The sequence below is a fragment of the Mesoplodon densirostris genome, chromosome 6 (assembly GCF_025265405.1).
Source record: "Mesoplodon densirostris isolate mMesDen1 chromosome 6, mMesDen1 primary haplotype, whole genome shotgun sequence".
Classification (NCBI taxonomy): Eukaryota; Metazoa; Chordata; class Mammalia; order Artiodactyla; family Ziphiidae; genus Mesoplodon; species Mesoplodon densirostris.
Genome location: NC_082666.1, coordinates 46,243,700 through 46,267,379, shown reverse-complemented (window position 1 = coordinate 46,267,379; position 23,680 = coordinate 46,243,700). Strand labels below are relative to the sequence as shown.

The window sequence follows — 23,680 nt, the reverse complement described above, 5'->3', positions numbered from 1 at the left end:
TCCAGTGGTTAAGACTCTGTGCTACCAATGCAGGGGGCTCGGGTTCAATCCCTGGTCGGGGAACTAGATCATGCATGCCACAACTAAAAGATCCTGCATGCCGCAACTAAGCCCTGGCACAGCCAAATAAATAAATAAATACTGGGAAAAAAAATGTACAGTAGTGTGGGAAGTACAGAGTACCGAAGGGGATAGAAGGGGCCCTTACCCAGGAAAGGTGTTTCTGGAGGAAGTAGCATAAGTAACATCCTAAAGGACAGTGAGAAGATGGGCAAGTAATGTGGGGAGGGGACAACACAGAGCATAGCATGTGCACAAATTATCCCAGTGGTGGAGTAGGTGAGTGTTTAATGACTGGGAACTACATTCTACCAAAATACTGATTCCAAAGCATGTACGTCCTAGGCTTTGTGGGCCTCTTTTCAAGAGTACAAGTTATGTGTCACCAGAGTCGAAGTATATTCCTCATTTTGAGGGTTCTTAAAAGAATTTGAGTGAATATGTAAGAGTAACCTTTGGTTCCACAGGAATAAAATTCCAGCATCTTTTTCGTGGAGTGAAGAATCCTGAATGGAGGCAATTTCTCAAGAAAAAAAAATGATTTGGTTGGTCCACGGCCTGTTGCCTCTTAATTTTTTTAATGACAGAGCTGTCTAAAACTGTGGAGATCATGGGTTGGGAGATGTGAGGAGAGTTGAGTAATTAATTACATAAAACAGCCCTACAAGCAGTCTTGAAACGATGAGCCAAGGGTGCCCCCACCCCCAGGATTTCTGTGAACTCAGTGCCCTAGCTGTTTGCAGAGGAAAAAGGTCACCTGATCCTCCCAGTGAGTCATAAAATTTTCAGAAACTCCCTAGTTATCTGGTTTCACATGCTTGTTACCCGCCTTGGGAAGTTTATGTTGCAAGTCACACTCTAAACAAAACAAATCCTTTTAGATCATAACAAGCTTTTTTTTTTTTTTTTTGGCTGCATGGGGTCTTTGTTGCTGCGCGCAGGCTTTCTCTAGTTGTGTCGAGCGGCGGCTACTCTTCGTTGTGGTACGCGGGCTTCTCACTGCGGTGGCTTCTCTTATTGCGGAGCACGGGCTCTAGGCGCGCGGGCTTCAGTAGTTGTGGCACGTGGGCTCTAGAGTGCAGGCTCAGTAGTTGTGGCGCACGGGCTTAGTTGCTCCGCGGCATGTGGGATCTTCCTGGACCAGGGATCGAACCCATATTCCCTGCATTGGCAGGCAGATTCTTAACCACTGCGCCACCAGGGAAGTCCCATAACAAGCATTATTAAATAAGATTCAGGTTTGTTTTCTTTTCAAACTAACCTTTCAGACTTTGAAAAACAGCCTGATTTTTGTTTCAGATAAAAATAATTTTTTAAAAAACATGCTCTTTTTGAAAGTTCAGAAATGTTTAAGTAAGAAGTTAAAAATCCACCCCAAATCCTGCATGGAGATGAGAATCTGGCTACTTCTGTCTCTCCTAGTTACGAAGCAACATCCCTTGTCACCTGGCTGATATCTCTTGCGGATTACCCTGCGGTGCCCTGCTACCGTGTGGGATGCACAGGTGTCAGAGACTCTGTCACAAGGGAGAGTGTCTTGTGGATGAGGTCTGCAAGCAGCCCTGCACCGTCTCCAGAGCTGACTGTGGCCACCCATGTATGGCACCTTGCCACCTCAGCTCACCCTGCCCTGTGACTGCTTGCAAAGCCAGGGTGAGTAATCCTGGCTCCTGGTGGGGCACTGACTATGGTTCTGGGGCTGCTGATGAGTCCAGAACTGCCTACAGTGGCACCTGGGCACACATCCTTACCAGGGGTCTTTGGTTGCAAGGAACTGCAAGTTAAGTTAACAAGAGAAGGGTGGAGTAAATTGTACAGACTTCTATCTGCCAAGCTTGAGATGGTCTTTTAATTCAGAAAGTACCCACTGCCACCTGACCAGTTTCTGTCTCCCTTCGATCAAATTCTCAAGAGAGACTCTGATTGTCCCCTCCACTTATTCAACAAATACGTAAGTGTCTATTTTGTGTAAGATGTAACGCTGTGGTAGGTGCTGGGGCTCCACCAGTGAACAGTGGACACGTGGTTCCTTTAATTAGAGGGACAGATACTAATTAATTCCTCAGATAATTAACTGTGACTGTGGTAATGTCATGAAGGAGTAGTTACCCCCTTGTAGGGGCTGCCACAAGAACATTTGAGTGAGGGGCTTACCTGGTCTAAGGGATTAAGCAATGTCTCCCCCGCGAGGAGGTGAAAGCAGAGGGATGAAGTGGAGTCGATTAGACCTTGGCTGGTCCTGGGTCAAGTGTCTACACCTCTGGTTCAGTGGTAAAAACTTCATTCTAGGCCTGCCCCTTCAGGCAGGATTAAGGACAGAAGTCATTCCCAGTAAGGGGCGCTGTCGACTGGACGTTTCCCTCCTAGCATGTCAAGCACCACGTTGTCAGTTTGCATGTGTGGTTAGCTCCTCCATCTTGGAGGGTAGCCACTCACTGTCTCTCTATTCTCTTGCTGTGGTTTGATTTGAGAGAGGCTTTAAAAGTGAAACCTGCCCATTCACATATTTACCGTGGGCTGAAAGTTGCTACATGTTAATCTTATTTCAGATAGAGCTGCAGTGTGAATGTGGACGAAGAAAAGAAATCATGATTTGCTCTGAAGCATCCAGTACTTATCAAAGGTTAGTGCTACTTAAATGTTAACAATTGGTGGGTCTAGATAAAGGGTATACAGGAGTCTATTGTAGGACCTTTGCAACTTTTAAGGAAGGTTTTTAAAATAAATTTTCTTGAGTCTAGTTTTTCTGGTTAAAAGAGAAAGTACTGCTTTATGTACCTTACCTTCCCTAACTTTAATCTGTGAAATAACCTTTTTGTTTCTCTCCTCTCCTCCTCCTTCCTCTCTCTCTCCCTTCTGGTCTTATGACCCCATGAGATCAGAAGGGAAGATGTCCTGAAGTTGCGTGCATTGCTTCAGCGTTCCACCGCTTGGGGCACAGCCAGGACCAGGTCCTGCACTCTGGCTGTGGTCTGGGGGGTTCTGACTGTTCTGTGAGTTGTCTTTGCAGCCTCCTGAAATCTTGGGACCTGTGTGGTCACACCGTACAGAAGTGGAGGTGTTTAGGGATGGATGGACGAATAGATGCAGAGATGCACCATGGAGATGGGACTTTAGGAGTATGCAGACATCAGATTGACTGTGTTTGAATACACACTGAGTGCCTGGCATTGGCCCGGATGCTCAAGGGGGTACTGAGGAATGGATTACCTCATTTCCTGTGGAGCTGCTTAGCATCTAATCGAGGAGATACCACATAAACTTGTGGATAGTTCATAATAGATGGACTTCCAAGGCCACACAGATTGTCGAGTGGTAGATTTGCCTTGAAAGAAGTGTTCTGTGTGCCTGGTATGGGGAGGTTCTTGTGAAACTGCAATGCCTTTCTTCCCTTTCTTTTTTATACTTCAGAATAGCTGCTATTTCCATGGCCTCCAAAATAACAGACATGCAGCTTGGAGATTCAGTGGAAATCAGCAAGTTAATTACTAAGAAGGAAATTCACCAGGCCAGGTAATTTTTTAGATGGGTAGCTGTGCCTTCTTTCTCCCGTTAGACTTAATTTCCAAAGGGCAGGGACCATTCATTTGTGTCATTCTGCAACAGGAAAGCCTTGCACACACAGTAGGTGTTCAACAGACATCTCATATTAAGAGACCACACCCACTCCAATGCAGTGAGTCCTACTCGGGATACAGCTAAGACCAGAGGAGGCTTTTCTGGGCCTCACTGCAGACAGTAGCCAGAGGAAGCAGAGACCTTGACGTGTCTATTCCAACCCACGGGAGAACAGAGAACAGAGTGATTTGCTGTGTCGAGAGAGGGAGGTGGGGTTGTCGCGGGGGCGCCGGGAACATTTTGGGGGCTGAGCAGCCAGGGGACACTCTGAAGCCCTTCTCAGAACTCCTAGTCTCCCGTAACTCAGAGGCCTGCGCATCTGTCCTTGAGAAGGACCTCATCCAGCCATTGTTTTGGCCAGTCTGTTCTGTCTCCAGGTTGACCATCTAAGAACTTATTGCTGAGTAGGAGCTGTGAAACTTGTACCCTGACTTAATTTTTTTTTCATTTGCTTCTCAAGGCTGGAGTGTGATGAGGAGTGTTCAGCCTTGGAAAGGAGAAAGTAAGTAGTTTCAACTGCTGTTTATCTAATTGTCCTTGAGCTCTGTGAAATTAGTGGGAGGGAGCAACCCTTCAAGCATTCATTCAGCACCTGCTCTGAGTCTTTTGCTGCTGTTGGGGAGCAGGAGAAATTCAATCATCAAGAATCGAAGTGTCTGAGGATAAACCAGTTAGGTGATTTCAGCATATTTCTGAAACATGAGCTTGTGTGGTTTCAGGCAAGTATAAACATCACATGCTCCAAAGCATACTAATTCAGAGACTGGCAGACTTCCTGATTCCAATGGAGACAAGAGACTTAAAATTCTTTTAATGAACTGTTACGTTGAAGTATAATATACTTCATATAGATCAGAACTATAGTGATGAGTGAGTCATCACAAAGGGAATACAGTGGTATAATCAGCACCAAGGTCAAGAGATAGAAAACTACCAGAACCCACTCTTACACTCCACTGAGATATAGCCTCTATCCTGACTTCTAACAGTTTAGATTATTTTTGTCTGCTTTTGGACTTTATGTAAATGATGAAATCATATTGTTTGTATTATTTTTGTCTGGTTTCTTTCATTACATTTGTGACGTTCATTCCTGTTGTTACATGTAGCAACATTCTGTTAGTTTTCATTTCGGCATGATATTTTATTGTATTAATTTATCATCATTTATCTTTTCTATAGTTTATAGATATATGTGTTGTTATCAGTGTTGGGCTATTACAAATAATGCTCTTTTAAGAATATCCTTATACTTGCCTTGCTATATATATGTACTCATCTCTGTTGGATATAAACTCAGGAGTAGAATTGCTGATTAATAGGGTATGCATATTTTCAGCTTTAATTGATTCTGCCGAACAGTGTCCAAAGTGGTTGTACCAGTTACGCTCCCACGAGTAGGGTCATATTTTCCGTTGCTCTCTGTTTGTGTCAGCCCTTGGAATTGTCCGTCTTTTTCATTTTAATCCATTTTTGTAGATGTATAACTAGATATCATTGAGCTTCTAATTTATATTTGTCTGATGACTGGTGAGGTTGAGCACCTTTTCATATGTTTGTTGGCCATTTGGATATCCTCTTTTGTGAAGTACCTCTTCAGGTCTTTGCTTATTTTTTTTAATTGTATCATCTGTCTTTTTCATATTGATTACTAGGAATTCTGTATATATTTTGGATATGAGTCCTTTGTTTTATATATTGTTTTCCTCACACTCTGTGCCTTTACTTTTTACTCTCTAACTGGTGTCTTGATAAACGGAAGTTTCTAATTTTAATGTAGTCCAGTTTATCAGTCTTTTCCTTAGTGAATAGTACTTTTTATGCCTTGTTTAAGAAATATTTGCCTATCCTGAGGTCGTGATGATATTCTGTGTCATTATCTAGGAGCCTTATTTCACCTTGCACGTTTAGATCTATAGTTGACCTGGACCAATTTTTTTTTTTCTAAACATGGTATAAGGAGCGTTCATGATTCCATTTTTTTCATACAAATATTCATTTGACCAACATCATTTATCAAGAAATCCTTTCCCCAGTGCTCTGCAGTGCCACCTATGTCTTAAATCAAGTATTCATATTGTGTATGGGTTATTTCTGAGCTCATTCTATTCCATTGCGCTTGTATCACATTATCTTAATTACTGTACCTTTATAACTGGTAGCATGTCTCTTCAAACATGGTCTTTCTCCAAGATTGTCTTGGCTGTTCTTGGCCATTTGCATGTCCATTTAAATTTTAGAAATAGCTTATCAATATTTTCAAAAAAAAAAACTACTGGGATTTTGATTGAGCTGGTGTTTAATTTATAGTTCAGTTTGGAGAGATTTGAGATCTTTATAATATTGAGGCCTCTAATCCATGAGCAAAGTATATCCTTCTATTTAGTCATGTTTTCTCTCAATGATATTTTATAGTTTTCTTTATATAGATTTTGTACATCTTTCAGTAGATTTTGTTCCTTGCTATTTGATGTATTTTGATGCTATTATAACTGGTATTTTTTCTTGTATCACTTTTAAAATTTAATTCTCTAATTGCTTGTTGCTGGCATATAGGAATACAGTTGATATTTGTTGACCTGTATTCACAACCTTGCTAAATTACTTATTTCTAGTAGTTTATCTTTAGCTTCTTTTAGATTTTGCATGTACACAATCATGTCCTCTTCTAATTTCTTTCTAATTCTTAACTTTTATCTTTTTCTTGCCTTATTGCACTGGCTAGGCCTCCAGTACAGTGTTTTTTGTTTGTTTGTTTGTTAATTAATTTTATTTATTTATTTTTTGGCCGCATTGTGTCTTCATTGCTGTGCACAGGCTTTCTCTAGTTGCGGTGAGCGGGGGCTACTCTTCGTTGCAGTGCGCGGGCTTCTCATTGTGGTGGCTTCTCTTGTGGAGCACGGGCTCTAGGCATGTGGGCTTCAGTACTTGTGGCACGCGGGCTCAGTACTTGTGGCTCAGGGGCTCTAGAGCGCAGGCTCAGTAGTTGCGGCGCACGGGCTTAGTTCCTCCGTGGCATGTGGGATCTTCCCAGACCAGGGCTCGAACCTATGTTCCCTGCATTGGCAGGCAGATTCTTAACTGCTGTGCCACCAGGGCTGTCCTCCAGTACAGTGTTGAATGAAGGGTGGTGATAATAGGTATTTCTAGCTTATCTCCAGTCTCATAGGGAAAGTTTTAAGTATTTCACCACTATGTATGATGTTTGCTGTAAGTTATTTGAGTATACTCCTTATCAGATTAAGGGGCATTTATTCAATGACTGGCAAATTTTCTGGTTCCAACAAAGATTAAAGGTATATCTCTGAAAATACTAACATTTGGAGAATTTAGCTGAAGAGTATGTAGGAGTTCATTGTGATATTCTTGTAACTTACCTTTCTTTGAAAATTTTTCCAGATAAAAAGTTAAGCAGAAACAGACAAATGCAGACAAAGTGCAGTCTTGTTTTCCCTAGAAATTTGACCTTCAACAGTTGTTAACAATACCTCTTTAGGTGGCTAAATATATAGAAGGTAATATGATGATTAATAGCACTGCCCAAATTCCCTTGGTTTGACCCTTATGGTAATTTTGTAATAACTGCTGTTCAAAACTCTTGTCCCTTAAGGACTGTAACATTGTTCTCCACTTCAAAATGTGAACTAAGAGTCCTGAATATTCAGAAATGCTGTGGTGAATACACAGAAGGTCTCAAAAACATGGAAATGCACCTTTGTGTAGTTGAGACAGTATTGCCTGGTAGTTGAGCCAGCCAGAGCTCTAGCTTAGATTGCCCAGATTTGAATCCTAGCTTCACAAATCAATTAGCAATGTGACCATGGGCAAATCACATTATCTCTCCAAGCCTTAATTTTCTTAAATATTTGGGGAAATGGTGACAATAATAGTACCTACCTCCCTGAGTTGTTATGAGGATTATACATTAAAATTAAGGAAGATATACATAAAACTCTTGGCACAAGCCTAAACCATAGTAGATGCTTGGCAAATGTCAGTTATTAATTAGAACTAGCTATTTCTGAAAGCCTTTTGAATTTCTCCTCGATCTTTGAATGATGACATAATGACCCTTTATGTAAGGATTCTTTCTTAAATACTCACAGACCTAAGGAAAAAAAAAATGTGAATTGAAAAGGAAAATGCCATCTAAACTTGCAAATAGAGACCTCCCTGGTAGTCCTGTGGTTAAGAACCCGCCTTCCAGTCCAGGGAACATGGGTTCAATCCCTGGTCGGGGAACTAAGATTCCCACACACCGTGGGGCAACTAAACCCGCATGCCGCAGCTAGAGAGAAGCCCACGCACTGCAACTACTGAGCCCGTGTGCTTTGGAGCCCATGCACCACAGCTACTGAGCCCGCGCGCTCTGGAGCCGGTGCGCTGCAACTAGAGAGAAGCCAGCAACGAAGGCCCAGCACAGCCAAAATAAAAAATAGATAAATAAAAAATAAAGTTGCAAATAATATGCTCCATTGCAAAAATGAAAAACTGGCTGGCCATATTCATCCCACAGACATGTTTTATTGGTGTTTGTGTTTGAATTAGTGGCCAACTAATCAAAACATCGAAATATCTCCCCCCTAGCAATTCTCTTAAAAATTTGAAAATTAAACCTCTTAAAAAATTAGAAAATCTAGCAACAGTAAACCAAATTCTTATGGGCATGAAGCATATAAGAGACCCCATCTCTGTGTAAAAGAAAATTGTACTAAGTGCTAAGCTCAATTTTATCTATCTTTAAAAACAAACAAACAAAAACCGACATACATACCTGGATGTTGGTGAGGTGCCACGAAACTCACATACTGCTGGTCAAAACAGAAGCAGCGCTGTGGAGCCCTTAGACCACGATGATCAAGGGTCTGATGTCCATACCATTTAACCCAGTTATCCCACACCTTGGAAACATTTTCCAGAAAAAGAATCTCAAAAGCTTTTTCTTCAGAGATATTGTGTTACTTATAATATTGAGAAACTGGAGAACTGTTGAAGAAACCTAAATGGGATATAAAAAATTTTTTTAATAAATTTTAAAAAAAATGAAAAAAGAAAAAGAGCAAGACAAGAAAAAACAAATAAAAGAAACCTAAATGGGGACTGTTTAAGTAAATTGTGGGATATATATAATTAGAAGATTATGCAGCTATTAATACAGGGAGTGTGAAAATCAAATAGTAATATGAGAAATGCTAATCACATAATAATAAGGTGAAAAAAGATTCAAAGTTTTATATACACTGATTGCAACTACTTAAAATTACAGAGGAAAAATCTGAAAGGAAATACATTAAAAATAATGCAGAGCTTATGTTGTAAATGCAATTCTTTATTTTCTAAAGTGATATTAATTTTAATATTATCTGTCTGTGTATCTGATGTTTAGGTGAAACCTCAGAGGAAGTCATCCCCCATTGACCATCCCCAGTGCTTTCCCTCCCTCAGCCTTCTCTTCACCTTACAATCCAAGTCCCCAGTGTCAGCCTACAGCTTGCTCAGAACCATCTAGATCTGTCTTATTTGTTTTGTTCTTTGAAGACAATTCAATATCTTGTCCCAAGTTGTTCTTATTCTCCTTAATAATTAGGTTTATTGAAATGAGATCATTAACGTATAAAGAACTTAGGACCTGGGGGGCACTCTGTTGCTATGAGATAGTTTTCTTCCCCCTCCTTTCCTTTCATTTACTTACTTCTCCCTCACTTTCAGGCGGTTAGCCGAGGCATTTCATATCAGTGATGATTCTGATCCTTTCAACGTACGTTCTTCAGGGTCAAAATTCAGTGACAGTTTGAAAGAAGATGCTAGGTATGTAAGTTGTTACCTACTTTCTTAATTGTGGCTTACCAGAGTGATCTTTTAAGATGTAGTAACTAATATGCAGTCCTCTGTGACTGAGCCAGTTTATGTATCTGTAAGGGATTATATGATGTTTAATAAAAATCCTTCTCTTGGTCTCTCAAAACTGGGAGAAAGTGTGTGTGTGTGTGTGTGTGTGTGCGCGCGCGCGCGCGCGTGCGCGCAGGCCCTGTAGTAGGAATTAGGGCCCCCCAAGGGCTGGACTAGCCTGAATTGAAGGATCTCTGGTTACATTCCACCTCTGTCTGCCCAGGTCTTAATCACATGGGTGGTCCTCACTTGGGTGGTAAAAAGTCTTATTTTCCTCCAGTCTCCTGGCCCTCTGGTGGCTAGTTCTCCTTCCATCTTCCCTTTTCTCATATTTGTTTTCTTACTTTCTCTTCCTTTGTTCCATCACATTCAACCTTCTGTTATCTGACAGTTCCTGACCTCTGCAGGTTTTCTGCCCACATTGTCCACTGCCTGCACTTTATAGGCAGAGGGTGGGTAGAAGGGATTCTCAGAAGATCAGAAACAAATGAAATTAACTGTGGTTATTTCTCATTACAGGAAAGACTTAAAGTTTGTCAGTGACATTGAGAAGGAAATGGAAGCCCTTGTGGAGGCCGTGAATAAGGTTGAAGTCAAAACATCCAGCTGTACATGTCTCTAAGGCCAGCTTGATAAAAATGTCAAGTCCCAGAAACACTGTCGGTATAAAGTAGTTATAGGAAAAAGTCACAGCTGCCTTGAGGATCCTTATCTTTCCCAAAAGCCCATCCATTTATAACATCCATGGAAACCCTGTCCTGGTTCAGAAAAGATACCTGCAATAATATTAAATGTAAATAAAAATCCTAGCTCCGTGCCTAAGAATGGGTGAAGAAACTCTGGACGAAAGAGATTCAGTAGGGATACTTAGGAAGACATGCTCAGTCCTCAGATCTCTGAAGGGCTGTTGTATAATGGGACACACTGGCTCTTAGTGCCCCAAAGGCAGGAGAGAAACGGTTGGGCGAGGATGAAAAGTTGAATGGGTAGCGGCACAGACTCCTTCAAGAGAGTGAAGCTGTCCTGGAGGCAGCCAGCCCCTCGGTGGCTCCCTCTTCATTCAGGGGCCTGTGGGTGAGGGCAAGGTGGCTACTTTAGCTCCACATCTTGTAAGATGGGTTTCCTTCCCGCCATCCCGTCATCCCCTTCCCTTCTATTCCCACTTCCCAGCAGGATACTAACACAGAGGAGAAAATGGGACCATTGTTCCCCTCCTAACTAGGAAGCCTGAGCAAATGTATTTCTGTGCTTGCATGTCTGTATCTGTACACTCATGATTTTTAGCGTAGAATGTACTTTTTATAGGAAGTGAGATTTTCTTGTTTATAAGTCTTCAATTTATTTAGTCATTTCTTGGGAACATCACTCACTCCCCAGTTAACGGGCCCCACGGGAGGAACCGTTGCACTGTCCGTGTAAGTCTCAGTTTACTTGCCCTCTGTCCCTCTAACCCCGGCCAACTGCTACCATGTGGCTCACAGAGGAGATGAAGGAAGTGCATCAGCCCTCATCCTCCCACAGCCTCGCTTGCTTAGCAGTCAGTGAAATGCTGTGTGCTGTGGGCCTCCAAAACTCAACTGTCTCTTTATTGACCCAGGCTGTTCTGGGATGGTGGGAAGGACCTCTGTGGACATATCATGTTTTCAAGATGATTTTTATCAATCAGTCATCTTTTCCCTCAATACAGGGAAAGAATAGTAAGAAGAGCCACTGCTTCCCTCCCATGAACAGAGACCACCGCCGGATCATCCACGACCTGGCCCAAGTGTACGGCCTGGAGAGCATGAGCTATGACAGTGAACCAAAGCGCAACGTCGTGGTCACTGCGTTCAGGTGGGTGAATCTTGCCATTACAGAAGGAACTGCTCAGTGGAGCAAGCTGGACCTGGGAAACGGGGCTAGTCAATATTTGCTTCCCTTACTTCCTTCCTTGGAAGATGAGGTGAAAAGTCTGCCTCTGGGCCAGCCATTATGACTGATCTAAAGGTCCAGACCAGAAAGTAAAGCCCATGCCTCAGTCCTCAGGCCAGACACACCTAAAGGATACAATCCACATCAGACCCTGAGGGCCTGGAGTGGATACCTGCCCACCACATCTGTCCCTTTTTCCCTTGTGTCCTCCTGGCATGATGGAAACAGAAAGAATGCTGACCTGTGACTCAAGGCATCTTCTGTAAACAGTGTTTGCCATTAGAGGAAACCAAGGCGGTCGTGTGGGCCAGGAGGGGACAGTAGGACCTAAGATCACTGTCAGAACCAGGGGGAGTCGGAAGAACCTCCCAACAAAGAAAACTCAAGTGTGAGATGAGAGGAAGCAGGTAGCAGGCCCAGCAGAGGTGGGTGAAAGGGACAAGGGTTAAACAAAGTCGACCATGCCTGAGAGGAGACGGGTCATACCAGAGAGTGCTCCACAGTGTCACAGTGAAAGTCTCAGACTGGATTTCCAGCTGTCTGCCTCTCTCCACAGACAGTTCTAACTTTTCAATACTTTGTGTTCTTACTTTTATCAGAGGGAAGTCTATTTGTCCTCCTACCACGCTGACAGGTGTAGTTGAAAAGGAGACACAGTCACGGCCTCCACCACCGATTCCTCATCATAGACATCAGACAGACAAGTAAGGATTCTTCAGCTGCTTTCCAAAGAGCCCTGTCTGTTCAGAGAAGCCAGCAGGGGCTGAACTGCCCTGGGCTGCACCAGCCATTGGTGGCCTCCTTGGGCCTGGCTTTGGGGTGCTGTGTTCAGATACATAAGGTTTGACTGAGATATTAGACACATATGCTCATTCCAGAGGGGTCCCAAGTTTGATGTTTATAATGCCCACTTCCCCTCCAGGGAGCACAGTCACTGGCCATAATTTCCACAGTGTAGGTGGTGACACTGGGAAATGGATTCAGTCTGTCACACCAGATGATTTAGGAACATCATGTGGTCCACAACAGTTACTCTGGAGATGGAAGTGGGATTCTAGCGGGGAGTTGACAGTGAAGAGGGGGGAACTTTCATGTTTTGCTCTGTCTGCTTATATATGGTTTGAAGCATTTTTACAACAAAAGCATATGTTCGTGATTTAAGGAGAAAAGAAAACCACACTGGCAAGCAGCAAATCTGGCAAGTGTTTTCTCAGACAGGAGCAGAGAGGGGTCTTCATCCCTCCTTCCTTTCCTCTCCCTTCCCAGGAGGGGGCCAGCTGCCCTGCTGTGAGAAGGCCACACTGCTGGAAGTTGCTGGGAAACACAGTGGGGTCCCTCCTCCTGTTCTGGCCTTCCACACAGAAGCCTAGCAGTACCTCCTACACAGAACCTCTGGGTAGGGAAGTTTGCAAGGTCACCATGAGCATCCTAGCCATCTGTGTTCCCCTGGAACTGGATGGGACAACTAGGTGTTGCCCATTGGGCACAGCCTCAGCCAGGAGCACCTGGGGCCGTGTAGCTCCCCAGCACCAGCCCTGCTCTAGCCCTGGAAGCAGGCGGCCTGGACTCCCAGCAGCACAAGCTGCGTTTCCTCATGTTACTCCACAGCTGTGTCCAGTACCACCTGGGGGACGTAAAGTTACTGGCCTGTTTATGACATGCTATCTTTTTTTTTCATTTGCTTGCTGTATTTTTTTTTTTTTTTTGGTAAGACTTAATTGTGGAAAATGTTTAGAGTAAAGAGAATGGTATTAATATAATATATTAATATAAACCCCTGTGTGCCCATCACCAAATTGCAACAGTTACCAGCTCATGTGGACCCCACTGTCTTATCAAAGCTTCACACATGGTAAATCAGCTGATCCTGAACTTGCCAAGACCTGAGTCTGTTTCCCCCAAGCAAGAAAAGATTGATCATTCTGTGTTTGCTTTTCAGGAATCCTGGGAGCAGTAATTTACAGAAAATAGCCAAGGAGCCAGTAATTGACTACTTTGATGTCCAGGACTGAGGCGATCAAGATGCACTTAGAAAAAAGAATGATTAGGTGGGGTGGAGACTCGTTTGCCAGCAGATAATTCATGCTTGTTCCCAACTGCCTGGTGGACTCAGAGCTCACATACTGTCTTGAACTGATACATCCAAAGCATGAGTGCGTCAGAAATCCCCTTGTCCTCTCTTCTGTCTGTCTAAAGTGTTTCAGTGTGTCTCTGACTGGACGGTCACTAGTGATTCAGTCGTATTTGCAGAGGCTCCTCACACCACCACCGTGATCGCTCTGATGGTTGGGGGAACATGGGGCTTGATTTAGTCAAACCAGAATTTTAGCCTGAAAATGTCACTTAGTCATGGTCTCAGTTGTCCCAGTTATCCATCCTCCTCCTAAAAATGCCTGCAGCATCAGGTGCACCTCATTTTTTTAATCCGAAGTGATCACCATCTTTGGAAAGACATAGGCTAACTTCTCAATCCAAAATACCAAACACTGAATTGGTACACCACAGCTGGAATCACACATGTGGTTAAACCCAGCTGTCTTAACTGAGTCTTTTGTCAAAAATTCTCGTAGGTCTACCTAGCTGAATTTATTTTAGTGGTCCTCAATACCATCAGTTCCAGACCTAGGAGAGGGGTCGGGTGACTTTACAGAATTCCATCTTCTGGAGTCCGGGGGAGGGCCTCTCGTAGCACATCGCTGAGCCTGTGTGGTGACAGACAGGTTAGCCTATCCATTGTGGTGGTGGAGGACATAGAGCAAGCTCCTCCTTCTACCAGGTTCACACTGCAGCCTCTGTGTACTGACCAGTGCAGCCCTAACTCCTCTCTGGTTGAGAAAGAGTCTCTGGGACACTTACCTTTCCTCTGTTGCTTTTTCCCAGGCCTGCAGCAGCCGTATTGGCTTTCCCTGTCTCTGAGCTCTGGACCTCTGTTTGAATATTCAAAAAACTATGTGGACAGTCCAGGGCTTATGTCAGCAGCCCACTGGAAGCATTCTTCAGGCTCCTTTTAAGGCAGGTACATCCGTAGTTACGTTAGTTTGGCTCTCTTTGCATTGGCACTTCTCCAGCATGGAGGCCAGACTTCCAACAACTTCCTTCTGCTCCAGAACAAGCCACAAGCCCCAGAGCAACAGAAGGAGAATTGAGAAGTGACATCACAAACCTGGCACTTAATTTTACTAGGAAGAGCAGGGCTGCCCTTTGGTCCTGACCCAGATGATATGCCTTGAAGGACATGATGTACAGCAATGGGAACAGGTGACTGGAGGGAAGAGACGGAGAGCTACACACCACCTCTATCTGAGCCCGTTTAGCAGAGGGTCAGTGGCACCACACCCAACAGGAAGCTCATGAGCATCTGTTACTTCTTTCAAGCAGTGAGTTCAGTGGGTGAACTGTACATTGAGAGCATCTCAAAATCAGCAGGAAGCAGGAGACCTGATCTCAGATTCCAGCTCTGCCACGTAACAGCTTGCTGCTGCTTGGTGGAGTGGAGATATCACCTAACTCACCAGGGTTGTGAGGATTAAATGAGATAATGTACATGGAGGTGCCTGGTCTGTTACAGGTGCTGAAAGTTTATAGTAGCTAGAAAATATATAGGCATCTTCTTTCTCCATAATACCAGCCAAGTGAAAAATCAGAATGCTAAGCAGGCCACTTCTGGTGAATGCTTGTGTCCCTACCCATGCCAGCATGTGCTAGGGCTGTGGGAAACAGACATGGCCTGTTCTTTTACAGTTAGTAATCCAGTGGGGGACACATACCTGAACAAATAAATTGTTTGGACTGGCACAAATAGGTCATTAGTCGTTTATTAAAAGCTGAAGGGGGCTTCCCTGGTGGCGCAGTGGTTGGGAGTCCGCCTGCCGATGCAGGGGACACGGGTTCATGCCCCGGTCTGGGAGGATCCCGCATGCCGCGGAGCGGCTGGGCCCGTGGGCCGTGGCCGCTGGGCCTGCGCGTCCGGAGCCTGTGCTCCGCAACGGGAGGGGCCACAACAGTGAGAGGCCCACATACCGCAAAAAAAAAAAAGCTGAAGGGCTGTACCAGGAGTTTTTTGTGGCATGCTATGAACGGATTAGCCCTCATGCTTAGGGGAAGGACCCCTGGATGGGGAACAAAAACAGAAGGAAGCATTTGAGCTGAGTCTTGAGATGGTAGACTGCCATTTGGAGGAGAGAGGCATGCTGAGTAAAGGTAAAAGGCATGAGACACGCCCAGGGCTGTGGTTTGTGGGAGGTTTGAGGAAGGATTAGTTGTCCAGAGTGGGCAGACAACTAGACAGTTGTTAAGCTGGAGAGGTAGACGGGGGTCAGTTTGTAGAGAGCCACAGGGAGCCACTGAAGGATCCTAAGCAGAGAGCAGCATGGCTGGATTGATGCCCTAGGACAGGAGTCGGCAAAGGTTTTCTGTAAAGGGCCAGATACTTTAGACTTTCTCTTGTGGCTACCCAACTCTGCCACTGTCGTGTGAACACAGCCCCAGACAGTACATGAGGGAATGAGCATGACTCTGTTGTAATAACACTTTATAGACACCAAATCAGAATTTCATAGAATTTTTACATGTCCCAAAATAATAATTTTATTTTTTTCCAACCTTTTAGAAATTAAAAAAAAAAAAAACATTCTTAGCTTGTGGGTTGTTCAAAAACAGGCTAGATTTGGCCATCACCTCAAGTTTGCCCACCCTGTTCCTAGAGTTGTCACTCAGGCAGAGTGTGTAAAAGGGATTGGAGGGCTAACTTTGAGGCAAGAGACCCAGCCAAGAGCTGCCAGAGTGATCCAAGCGAGAGGAAGAGGGTGGTGGGAGTTGGTGCTGCAAAGAGGGAAGAGGTTCAGGAGATCCAGGGGGTAGGCTAGGCTGCTGGGTTCAGCAGGGAGCTAGCCCCCCTTGGATCACCAAAGGGACCTCAGACCCCTCAGCAAGGGGAAGCTGTTTCTCATGTGTTTGGTGGATTCTTCACTAAGCAGCAGCCTTAGACAAAATTTTACCCGTCAAAGTAAATTACATTTAGTGTGGCCTAAAGGGAAAGACACCTCCACCCCTTACATGGAGGGAGCCAGTGGGCATCAGGACCCTACTTTTGCTCCCTGAGAATCTGGTGGTATCTTCCTACCCCTCCAGCCCCACAGTCTCCTCCACCAGGAGTTTCTTCATGGGGCCAGAGCTTTCCAGAGGCCAAGTTCTTAACTCTGGCATTCCCTCTGGCTTGTCTAGCAGGGCTGGCTCCTCTCAGCAGTGGTACAGTCTGGCGTGTGGTGGAAGGTTGTGTGCAGGAAGGAGATGAAAGCAGCCCTCCTAATTGCAGGGTCTTTGTGAAGCCGCTCTGGATCCTGTCCTGGACAGGGCCTGGCCAGGCGGGGGAAGAGGCCAGGGGAGGGGAAGAAGGAATGTCAGTCTTGTGGGGGAGGTGCAGAGTCTCAAACAGTGGGTCCTGAGGTTTAGGTCTGGGGGAGTCCTTCCCATGTGGTGCCGGCCTTGCTTCATGCCTGAGAGCCTGGAGATCTTGTTCTCTAAGGAAAACCTACCAGTGTGCCTCCTCTTCCAGAACTGGGGAGAGATGGCCAAGCCAGGAGAGAGCTCCTTCCCCTTCACAGACCTGCCTTCTTCATCAGTCCCCTCACTCACACACCTGCCACAGCCATCGGGAAAGTTCTACCTCCCGAACTCCCCATGTGGCCTCAGCACAGGTGTCCCATACCGTCTCCCATGGCCTTTGAGAGCTCACAGATCCCCAGGGCATTCTCTAAGCCAGACCAACCCCAGACTAGAAAGGCCCAGCCAGAAGGGACAGGGCTCTAAGGGCTGTGTGTCAGGCCGGAACGGGAATCCAGGCCTTGGGTTTCCCAACCTAGGCCAGGAGGGGCTGTGTCCTCAGGAAAGGGGGAGCTGTCTTCCCCACACAGTTCCCTTGGAGTCCTTCCCAGTGGATTAGGCTGCCCTCAGCCCCAGGTTTCATGCACACAGCCTCTTGGGAGACCCTGCTGCAGAGAACCCGGCTGAACTGCCAGGACCCCCGATTGGCTGCCTCAGCTTGCTCTGTGCCTGAGCAGTTTGCTTCCAGTGTCCAGGCATTGATTTTCCCACCTGTCAGCTTGGTGATAGTTTCTGCCTCCTTCCCTGAGCCTTTGGGAGGGTAGTGGGTAGGGAGGGTCTCCCAGTGTCATGTGGCATCTCAGCATGGTCAAGCCTCTGGAGCCTGTCCCAGGACTTGTCTCTCAGGGTGTAGGGAGGGAAGGACCAGAACAGTCGTGAAGCTGCTCTGGCAAGGGCTGGGGCGTTCAGTCACCTCCCCCCTTACCCCCTGCCTGCCCCCGCCTACCCCAAGCCTGCCACATGGGTGAGGGAGTCAGGGGTCTTCACCTACCCACACTTTCCCAAGAATTTCTAATAGAAGAATAGCTTCTAATAGCTTTTGAGCACTTTTGATACACCAAGCACTGTGCTCATCTCTTTTACTCCTCAAAGCCCCATAAAGTATGTATCCTTATTTTCCCGATGAGGAAACTGAAGGTTGGAGAAGTTAGATCGCTTGCCCAAGACCACTCAGTGAATTGGGGATCTGAAATTCCTACCAGGTCTGACCCCAAAACCTGTGTCTTCCCCACTCCACGGGCAGAGCAAGTGGCAGCTCACAGAACTCATCCTGGAGTCCCTAAGACTGCGTGGGCCAGCAGGTCAGGACACGTGGGAGTCCGGAAGCCTACACCATGTCCCAGTGTAGAGAATACCCCCAGAAGATGAGACCTTTTCCTACGGTGGCCACGAGGGGGCAGTGTGTATCCCCAAACCAGGAGCCTGGGAATGGGGCGAGGGAAGTACTTACACTTTGCCTCAGGGAAACACTCTTTAAAACTTTTTAGATGAGTTTATAACCAATATCTTTTAAGTTTATCACCTTTTCATCTCTTTTTTTCATACTGCTTTTTCTCTGCTTATTGATAGACACAGTATAGGCACAGGAGGAAAAACATCCCAGGCAGAGGGAGCAGCCATGGCGAAGGCTCAGTGGTAGAAACATGCCATGTACCTTCAAGGAACAGCAAAGCCACCAGGCCAAAAGGGGGTGAATAAAAGAGAGAGGAGCAGGGGCCTTGAGGTCATTGGAAGGCTTCGGGTAGAGGAGTGAATGATAAGATCTGGCTCATTTTTGGAAAGGATCATCCCAGCTGCTGTATTGAGACTAGACTGTAGGGCTGAGTCAGAGCAAGCCCAGAGGCTGGGAGAGCAGTCAGAAGACCACTGCTGTAATGCTGAGAGGTGGTTGGATTCTAGATACAATTTGCAGATAACACCTATAGGATTTGCTGGCATCTGGGATGTGGAGTGTGAGAGGAGCAGAAATGACTGCAAAGTTTTGGGCCTGAGCAATGGGAAGATTGGATTTGCCATTTACTGGGATAGGAGAGAGTGTGGGAGGAGCAGGCTTGCAGGATGAGAATCTGTCCAGTAGGCGGTTGTCTGTGGGAGTCTGAAGCCTGGTGACAGGATTGAGCTGGAAATCTCATTTGGGGAGCTGTTGGCATATAGTGGTATTTAAAGGGTGGTGAAATCATTTTGGGAGGGAGGGTGAAAGAGAAGAGGTCCAAGGATTTTGCCCTGGGCACTCTGTCATCCAGAGGGCAGGGAGCTGAGGACAGGGCAGGAATCAGAAATTGCCAGAGCCAGAGCTGGGGCCTGAAGCTGCAAGACTCAGTGATACGGGGAAGTGCTGTGGAGTGAGGGTCTCTAGGACTTTTTTTCCACGTTGCCCAGGAGGGCATGATCTTCCCTCACTTGCCCTGACCGTCTGAACCATCTGAGGGAAGGAACCAGCCCCAAGGCACAGGTCAGTTAAGGCCCCTGAATGTTCGGGCTCCCGGAGCCTGGGGAGATCATGGGCCTTGGCTGCTTCCTCCTCTTTAGCCGTCTCTAAAACATGGGTGCTCCCCAGGGCTCCATCATTTCTCCCTGGGCACCTCATCCAACTGCAAGCCTTCAGCTACCACCCTGGGCTTCAAAGCTCTTTCTCTAGCTCAGGCCCGTGCCTTTCCCATGATGTCCCACAAGTCCCTCTAATTCAGCACATCCAACCTCTAGACTGTCTCCTGTGTCTCCAACCAGTCTCCGCCATCCAGTCTCCCCTGCCCTGGCACTGGGCCTCCGTTAGGAATTTATCTTCGGTCTAATGTCCCCTGACCTGGGGCCAGAGGCCAGGACAGAGATGGAGGGATGTGGTGGGGCAGTGAGGGCAGGAACACATTCTTGCTGGCTCTGGCAGGGCTGTTCTAGGGGCCTGTTGGAACCCTCATCTGAGGAATCCTCTTTATCAGCCAACAAGGGTTTTGTTGGGTCCCTGGAGGACTCAAAGTCTCAGCCCTAGATTTATAACCTCATCTCTGTGCCTGGGCGTACCTAGCTCTGAACCGTGTGTCTCATCTTTCAGCCTCTGAGCTCCATCACTCACTCAGGCCCCCAACTGAGCCCAGAGCATCCCCTGCACACACCCTCCAGCACCTCCCCCCACTACCTTGGCTCCTGAACACAGACCCAAGGGGAGACCGTGAACTCTGGTAAACTTGTTCCATCATAGTGGAATGCTGATGGCAAAACTGAAACCTGAAGCACCTCATTCCTCTGGGCCACATGATCCCCATTTTGCAGATGAGGAAACTGAGGCCCAGAGAGGTTCAATAACCTGCCAGAGCTCGGTAGGGGGCACTTGAGTGTTTGGGCTTTTTTGTTTATTTAGAGATTTTGGTTTTGTTTTTTAATGTTTTACTGTTATTTTAACTGTACCTGTATGTTTTATACATACGTTTACAGAATATATTTCACAATTTAAAGACCAAACAAAACTCGGCAGAGATCATATCAACAAAGGACTGGACGCCCTACTCTGTACCCCTTACTGAGCCAGCCTCCCCAGCTCCCAGATTCCTTGGGTGTCAGGTGGGCGTGGTGACATGAGGACCACAAGACGGTGTAGAGTGATAACAGCACACACCCTCCCCATGTGCCAGGCATAACTCATTTCACCATCCCAGCAGCCCTGGGGGTTGTGAGCTATTATTCTCCTGTCCTGCCTAAGGTCATACAGCTAGTGAGTTGGGTAGAGCGGATATTTGGATCCGGGCCAGCTGGCCTCATTGTCTGTGCTCTTGGGTGCCATGGTTATGAGCCCTGCAGCACATGGGAGGGTGGGGTGACACCGATTCCCGCTCTGGGTTAAGCACAGGGGTGCGTGCAGAGCCGAGCTTAGGCTGCGTGGCTCTGAGTGGCCACAGCCTTCTCCCTCTGAGGGTGCCAACACCAAGGTCCAGCCCGAGATGGCTTCTCCCACCTCTTCGGGGCTGCAAGACCTCATCTGAGGGAGGGACAATGAGACCAGCCAGACCGAGGTGCTGCCTGTGTGTGTCTGTCCCTCGGAGGCCCTGAGTGGGAGAGCAGCAGGCTGCACAGGGAGTTAGGGGCTCTTCCCAAGGCCAGGACCACCGAGCTGAGGACCCAACCTTCATCGGCAAAGCCCTGGAGGGGCTTGGCCTGGGCCTGGGGGGGTCATTCTTGTCCCATCCCTGTCCCCATCTCAAACACAGCCTCAGCTGGCATAGGGGCAGGGGACAGTAATGGGGTCATGACATGAGGCTTCGAAGTGCTGGAAGAAGTCAGAGCTGGGAGGCTCCCCAGACACCAACGGATCCAAGCCTCATTGTACAGACAGGGAAACTGAGGCCCAGAGAAGGGAAGGGTCCTGTCTGGGTCACACAGCCCTAGTATAGGAAAATAAGGAGAGAGCTCTGTCTTTCTCACCAAGCCTTTTTGGGAGAGAAAGGGCCTAGTATAGATCTGTAGCAGAGCAGTGGACAGTAGGAGGGGTTCTGGACAGACCCCCCTGTCTGGCCTGCCTCCAAAGCCACCTCCCGGGAACATGAGGATGCCAGAAGGCTGACATGGTCAGTGGGGCAGAGGAGGGTAGGAACCAGAACCCTGGGGCCTGTATATGCCCCTCCCATCTGTGACTAAGGCCTTAGGGTCACACTGCTCTGGAACACCAGGAATGAGTGTGGTTACCCAGCCTGTGTTCACGGGATCACTGAGGCTGAGAGGGGAAGAGACCCATCCAAGGTCACGGAGGGAGGCAGCTGGCTGGCATTTCCAGCTGTGGGCCCCTCCCTAGCCACTCCCAGCCCTGGTTCCCTGGCTCAGCTCCTCCCACTGTGGGATGTCAGACACACTCAAGTCTCTCCTTCCCCCCTGCACCCCCAGCCCCCTAATCTCAGTGGGACCCATACCTGTCACTCTTCCCACCACCTGTTTTCATGCTACTGCTATTTCTTCTTCATCTTTTAGAATACATGATACCTACGAATGAATATATATCACAGTTGTATGTTATAAGCACAGTCACATAATAAACCCAAAAATTTACCCGAACTCCAGAACTAGAAAATTATTAATAGCTTTTGCCCCCATGTTCCTCCCCATCTTATCAGCCATCTCTGTCTCCATGGAGGAAGCATCCCTTCTTTTTTTTTTAAGTAGTTTTATCACATACGTACACCCAAAGAATATATTCCTTTTTGCTTGTTTTAGTTTGTTTTGTTTTTTGCGGTACGCGGGCCTCTCACTGTTGTGGCCTCTCCCGCTGCGGAGCACAGGCTCCGGACGCGCAGGCTCAGCGTCTATGGCTCATGGGCCCAGCCGCTCCACGGCATGTGGGATCTTCCCGGACCGGGGCACGAACCCGTGTCCCCTGCATCGGCAGGCGGACTCTCAACCACTGTGCCACCAGGGAAGCCCCTGCTTGTTTTTTAATGGTATAAGGTGTCGTACTCCCTCACTTTTTATGCCTCCAAACTTTCCCCGTGTTGTTGCAGGTAGCTGTTGTGCCTTAGTTTTCACTGATGTATCGTATTCCACTATATGTGACTAGACCGCAGTGTATCTGTTCCTCTGTTGATGGACATCTGGGATGTTTCCAGTGTCCCCTGACCGCCCAGCTTGTGCCCCTCGTCAACCAAACCTCTTGAGAGGCCCACTCCACCTCGCAGCTGCCTCTTGGCTGTGCTCCCAGGACCCTGCTCACTGACCCTTCTTTCACCCTTCCTCGGCCCCAGCTATATCCACACAACCACAGTTTCCCCAGTCTCTGCTTCAACTCTCTTCTGAGCTCCAGACCACACAAAAGGCATAATGGTTTATTGAGCACTTGCTCTGTGCCGAGCACTATCCTCAGCATTGTACATATTTTATTTCATTGAATATTCACATCAACACAAATGGCAGGTAATATTATTAGACCCATTTTACAAATGAGAAAACCGAGGCCCAGAGAGGCTGAGTAACTTGCCCAAGACTACACACCTCTTGCCCAAGTCCCATAGGCACCTCAAAGTCAATGTGTCCACGATATAACTTATCATCTTCCTCTTCAAACCAGTTCCTCTCCCACGCCCCATGCTCAGTGGGGACATCTCCAACACCCTGGGCCCAAGCCAGAAACTGGAAGTGAGCCCTGGCCCCCGCCTCTTCCTCACCCACTCCTTCCTCCAGTCCAAGCCCAGGTTCTGCAGGTTTTACCTCTTTGGTATTAGGCAAATCCTTTCTCTCCTCTCCGCCCACCAGCACTGACCTGTTAGCTGCCCTGCCACTCCTCTGGAGCAGCCTCATACCACACTCCCTTGCAGGTCCCAGTCTCCCTGTTTTCCAGCATCCTGCACACTGCAGCTCAGGTGGGCTTTCTAAACCTCATCTCGCCATGCCCACACTTCCAGAAGAAAGCTCAGCCTCCTCTGCCCGCTGTCTCCTCCTACCTTAAAGTGTGGCAACCAGCCCCAGGAAGGACACCCCCCAGCCCCCATTCTTTTTTGTCTCCTCCTGAGGCTGGGCTACGAGCCTCCTCTTCACCACTTAGCTCCTTCCTTGTGATTGCCTGTCCCCAGTAGGGGCCGCCCCCCTCGAAGGCAGAGACCCAGCCTCATCCCCAGGGCCTGCACCCAGGAGGAGCTCCATGATTGTTGGAAGACTAAATGCACGAGCAGTGACAGGAGCCATGGGTGATGCTGCCTTTTGAGTCCCAGAACACAGATGATTCCACTGGGACCCGGGGTCAGTGGACTCTGACTGCCCCACCGCCACCCAACCTCTGCACCTGTCCCCCTGCACCCCACGAGACCATTTCCTGTGCCCTTTGGAAGGATTTTCCTCTCCGCATCTT

The 23,680-nt window shown here is 47.1% G+C and overlaps 1 protein-coding gene across 4 annotated transcripts in view; it reads left to right on the top strand.

Moving 5' to 3' along the window:
- NFX1 (nuclear transcription factor, X-box binding 1) overlaps positions 1–15,267 on the top strand; it is a 79,841-nt gene extending 64,574 nt beyond the window's left edge. For 3 of the 4 annotated variants that reach the window (XM_060101822.1, XM_060101823.1, XM_060101820.1), the window contains 9 exons: positions 1,483–1,713; positions 2,610–2,683; positions 3,472–3,573; positions 4,139–4,180; positions 9,388–9,486; positions 10,087–10,153; positions 11,255–11,400; positions 12,078–12,182; positions 13,418–15,267. In XM_060101822.1, coding sequence (XP_059957805.1) covers positions 1,483–1,713; positions 2,610–2,683; positions 3,472–3,573; positions 4,139–4,180; positions 9,388–9,486; positions 10,087–10,153; positions 11,255–11,400; positions 12,078–12,182; positions 13,418–13,490 — 939 coding nt within the window. In that variant the 3' untranslated portion in view covers positions 13,491–15,267. The remainder of the gene's footprint in view (positions 1–1,482; positions 1,714–2,609; positions 2,684–3,471; positions 3,574–4,138; positions 4,181–9,387; positions 9,487–10,086; positions 10,154–11,254; positions 11,401–12,077; positions 12,183–13,417) is intronic. The other variant, XM_060101821.1, reaches the window with a different exon arrangement.
- Positions 15,268–23,680: the final 8,413 nt, after the last annotated feature.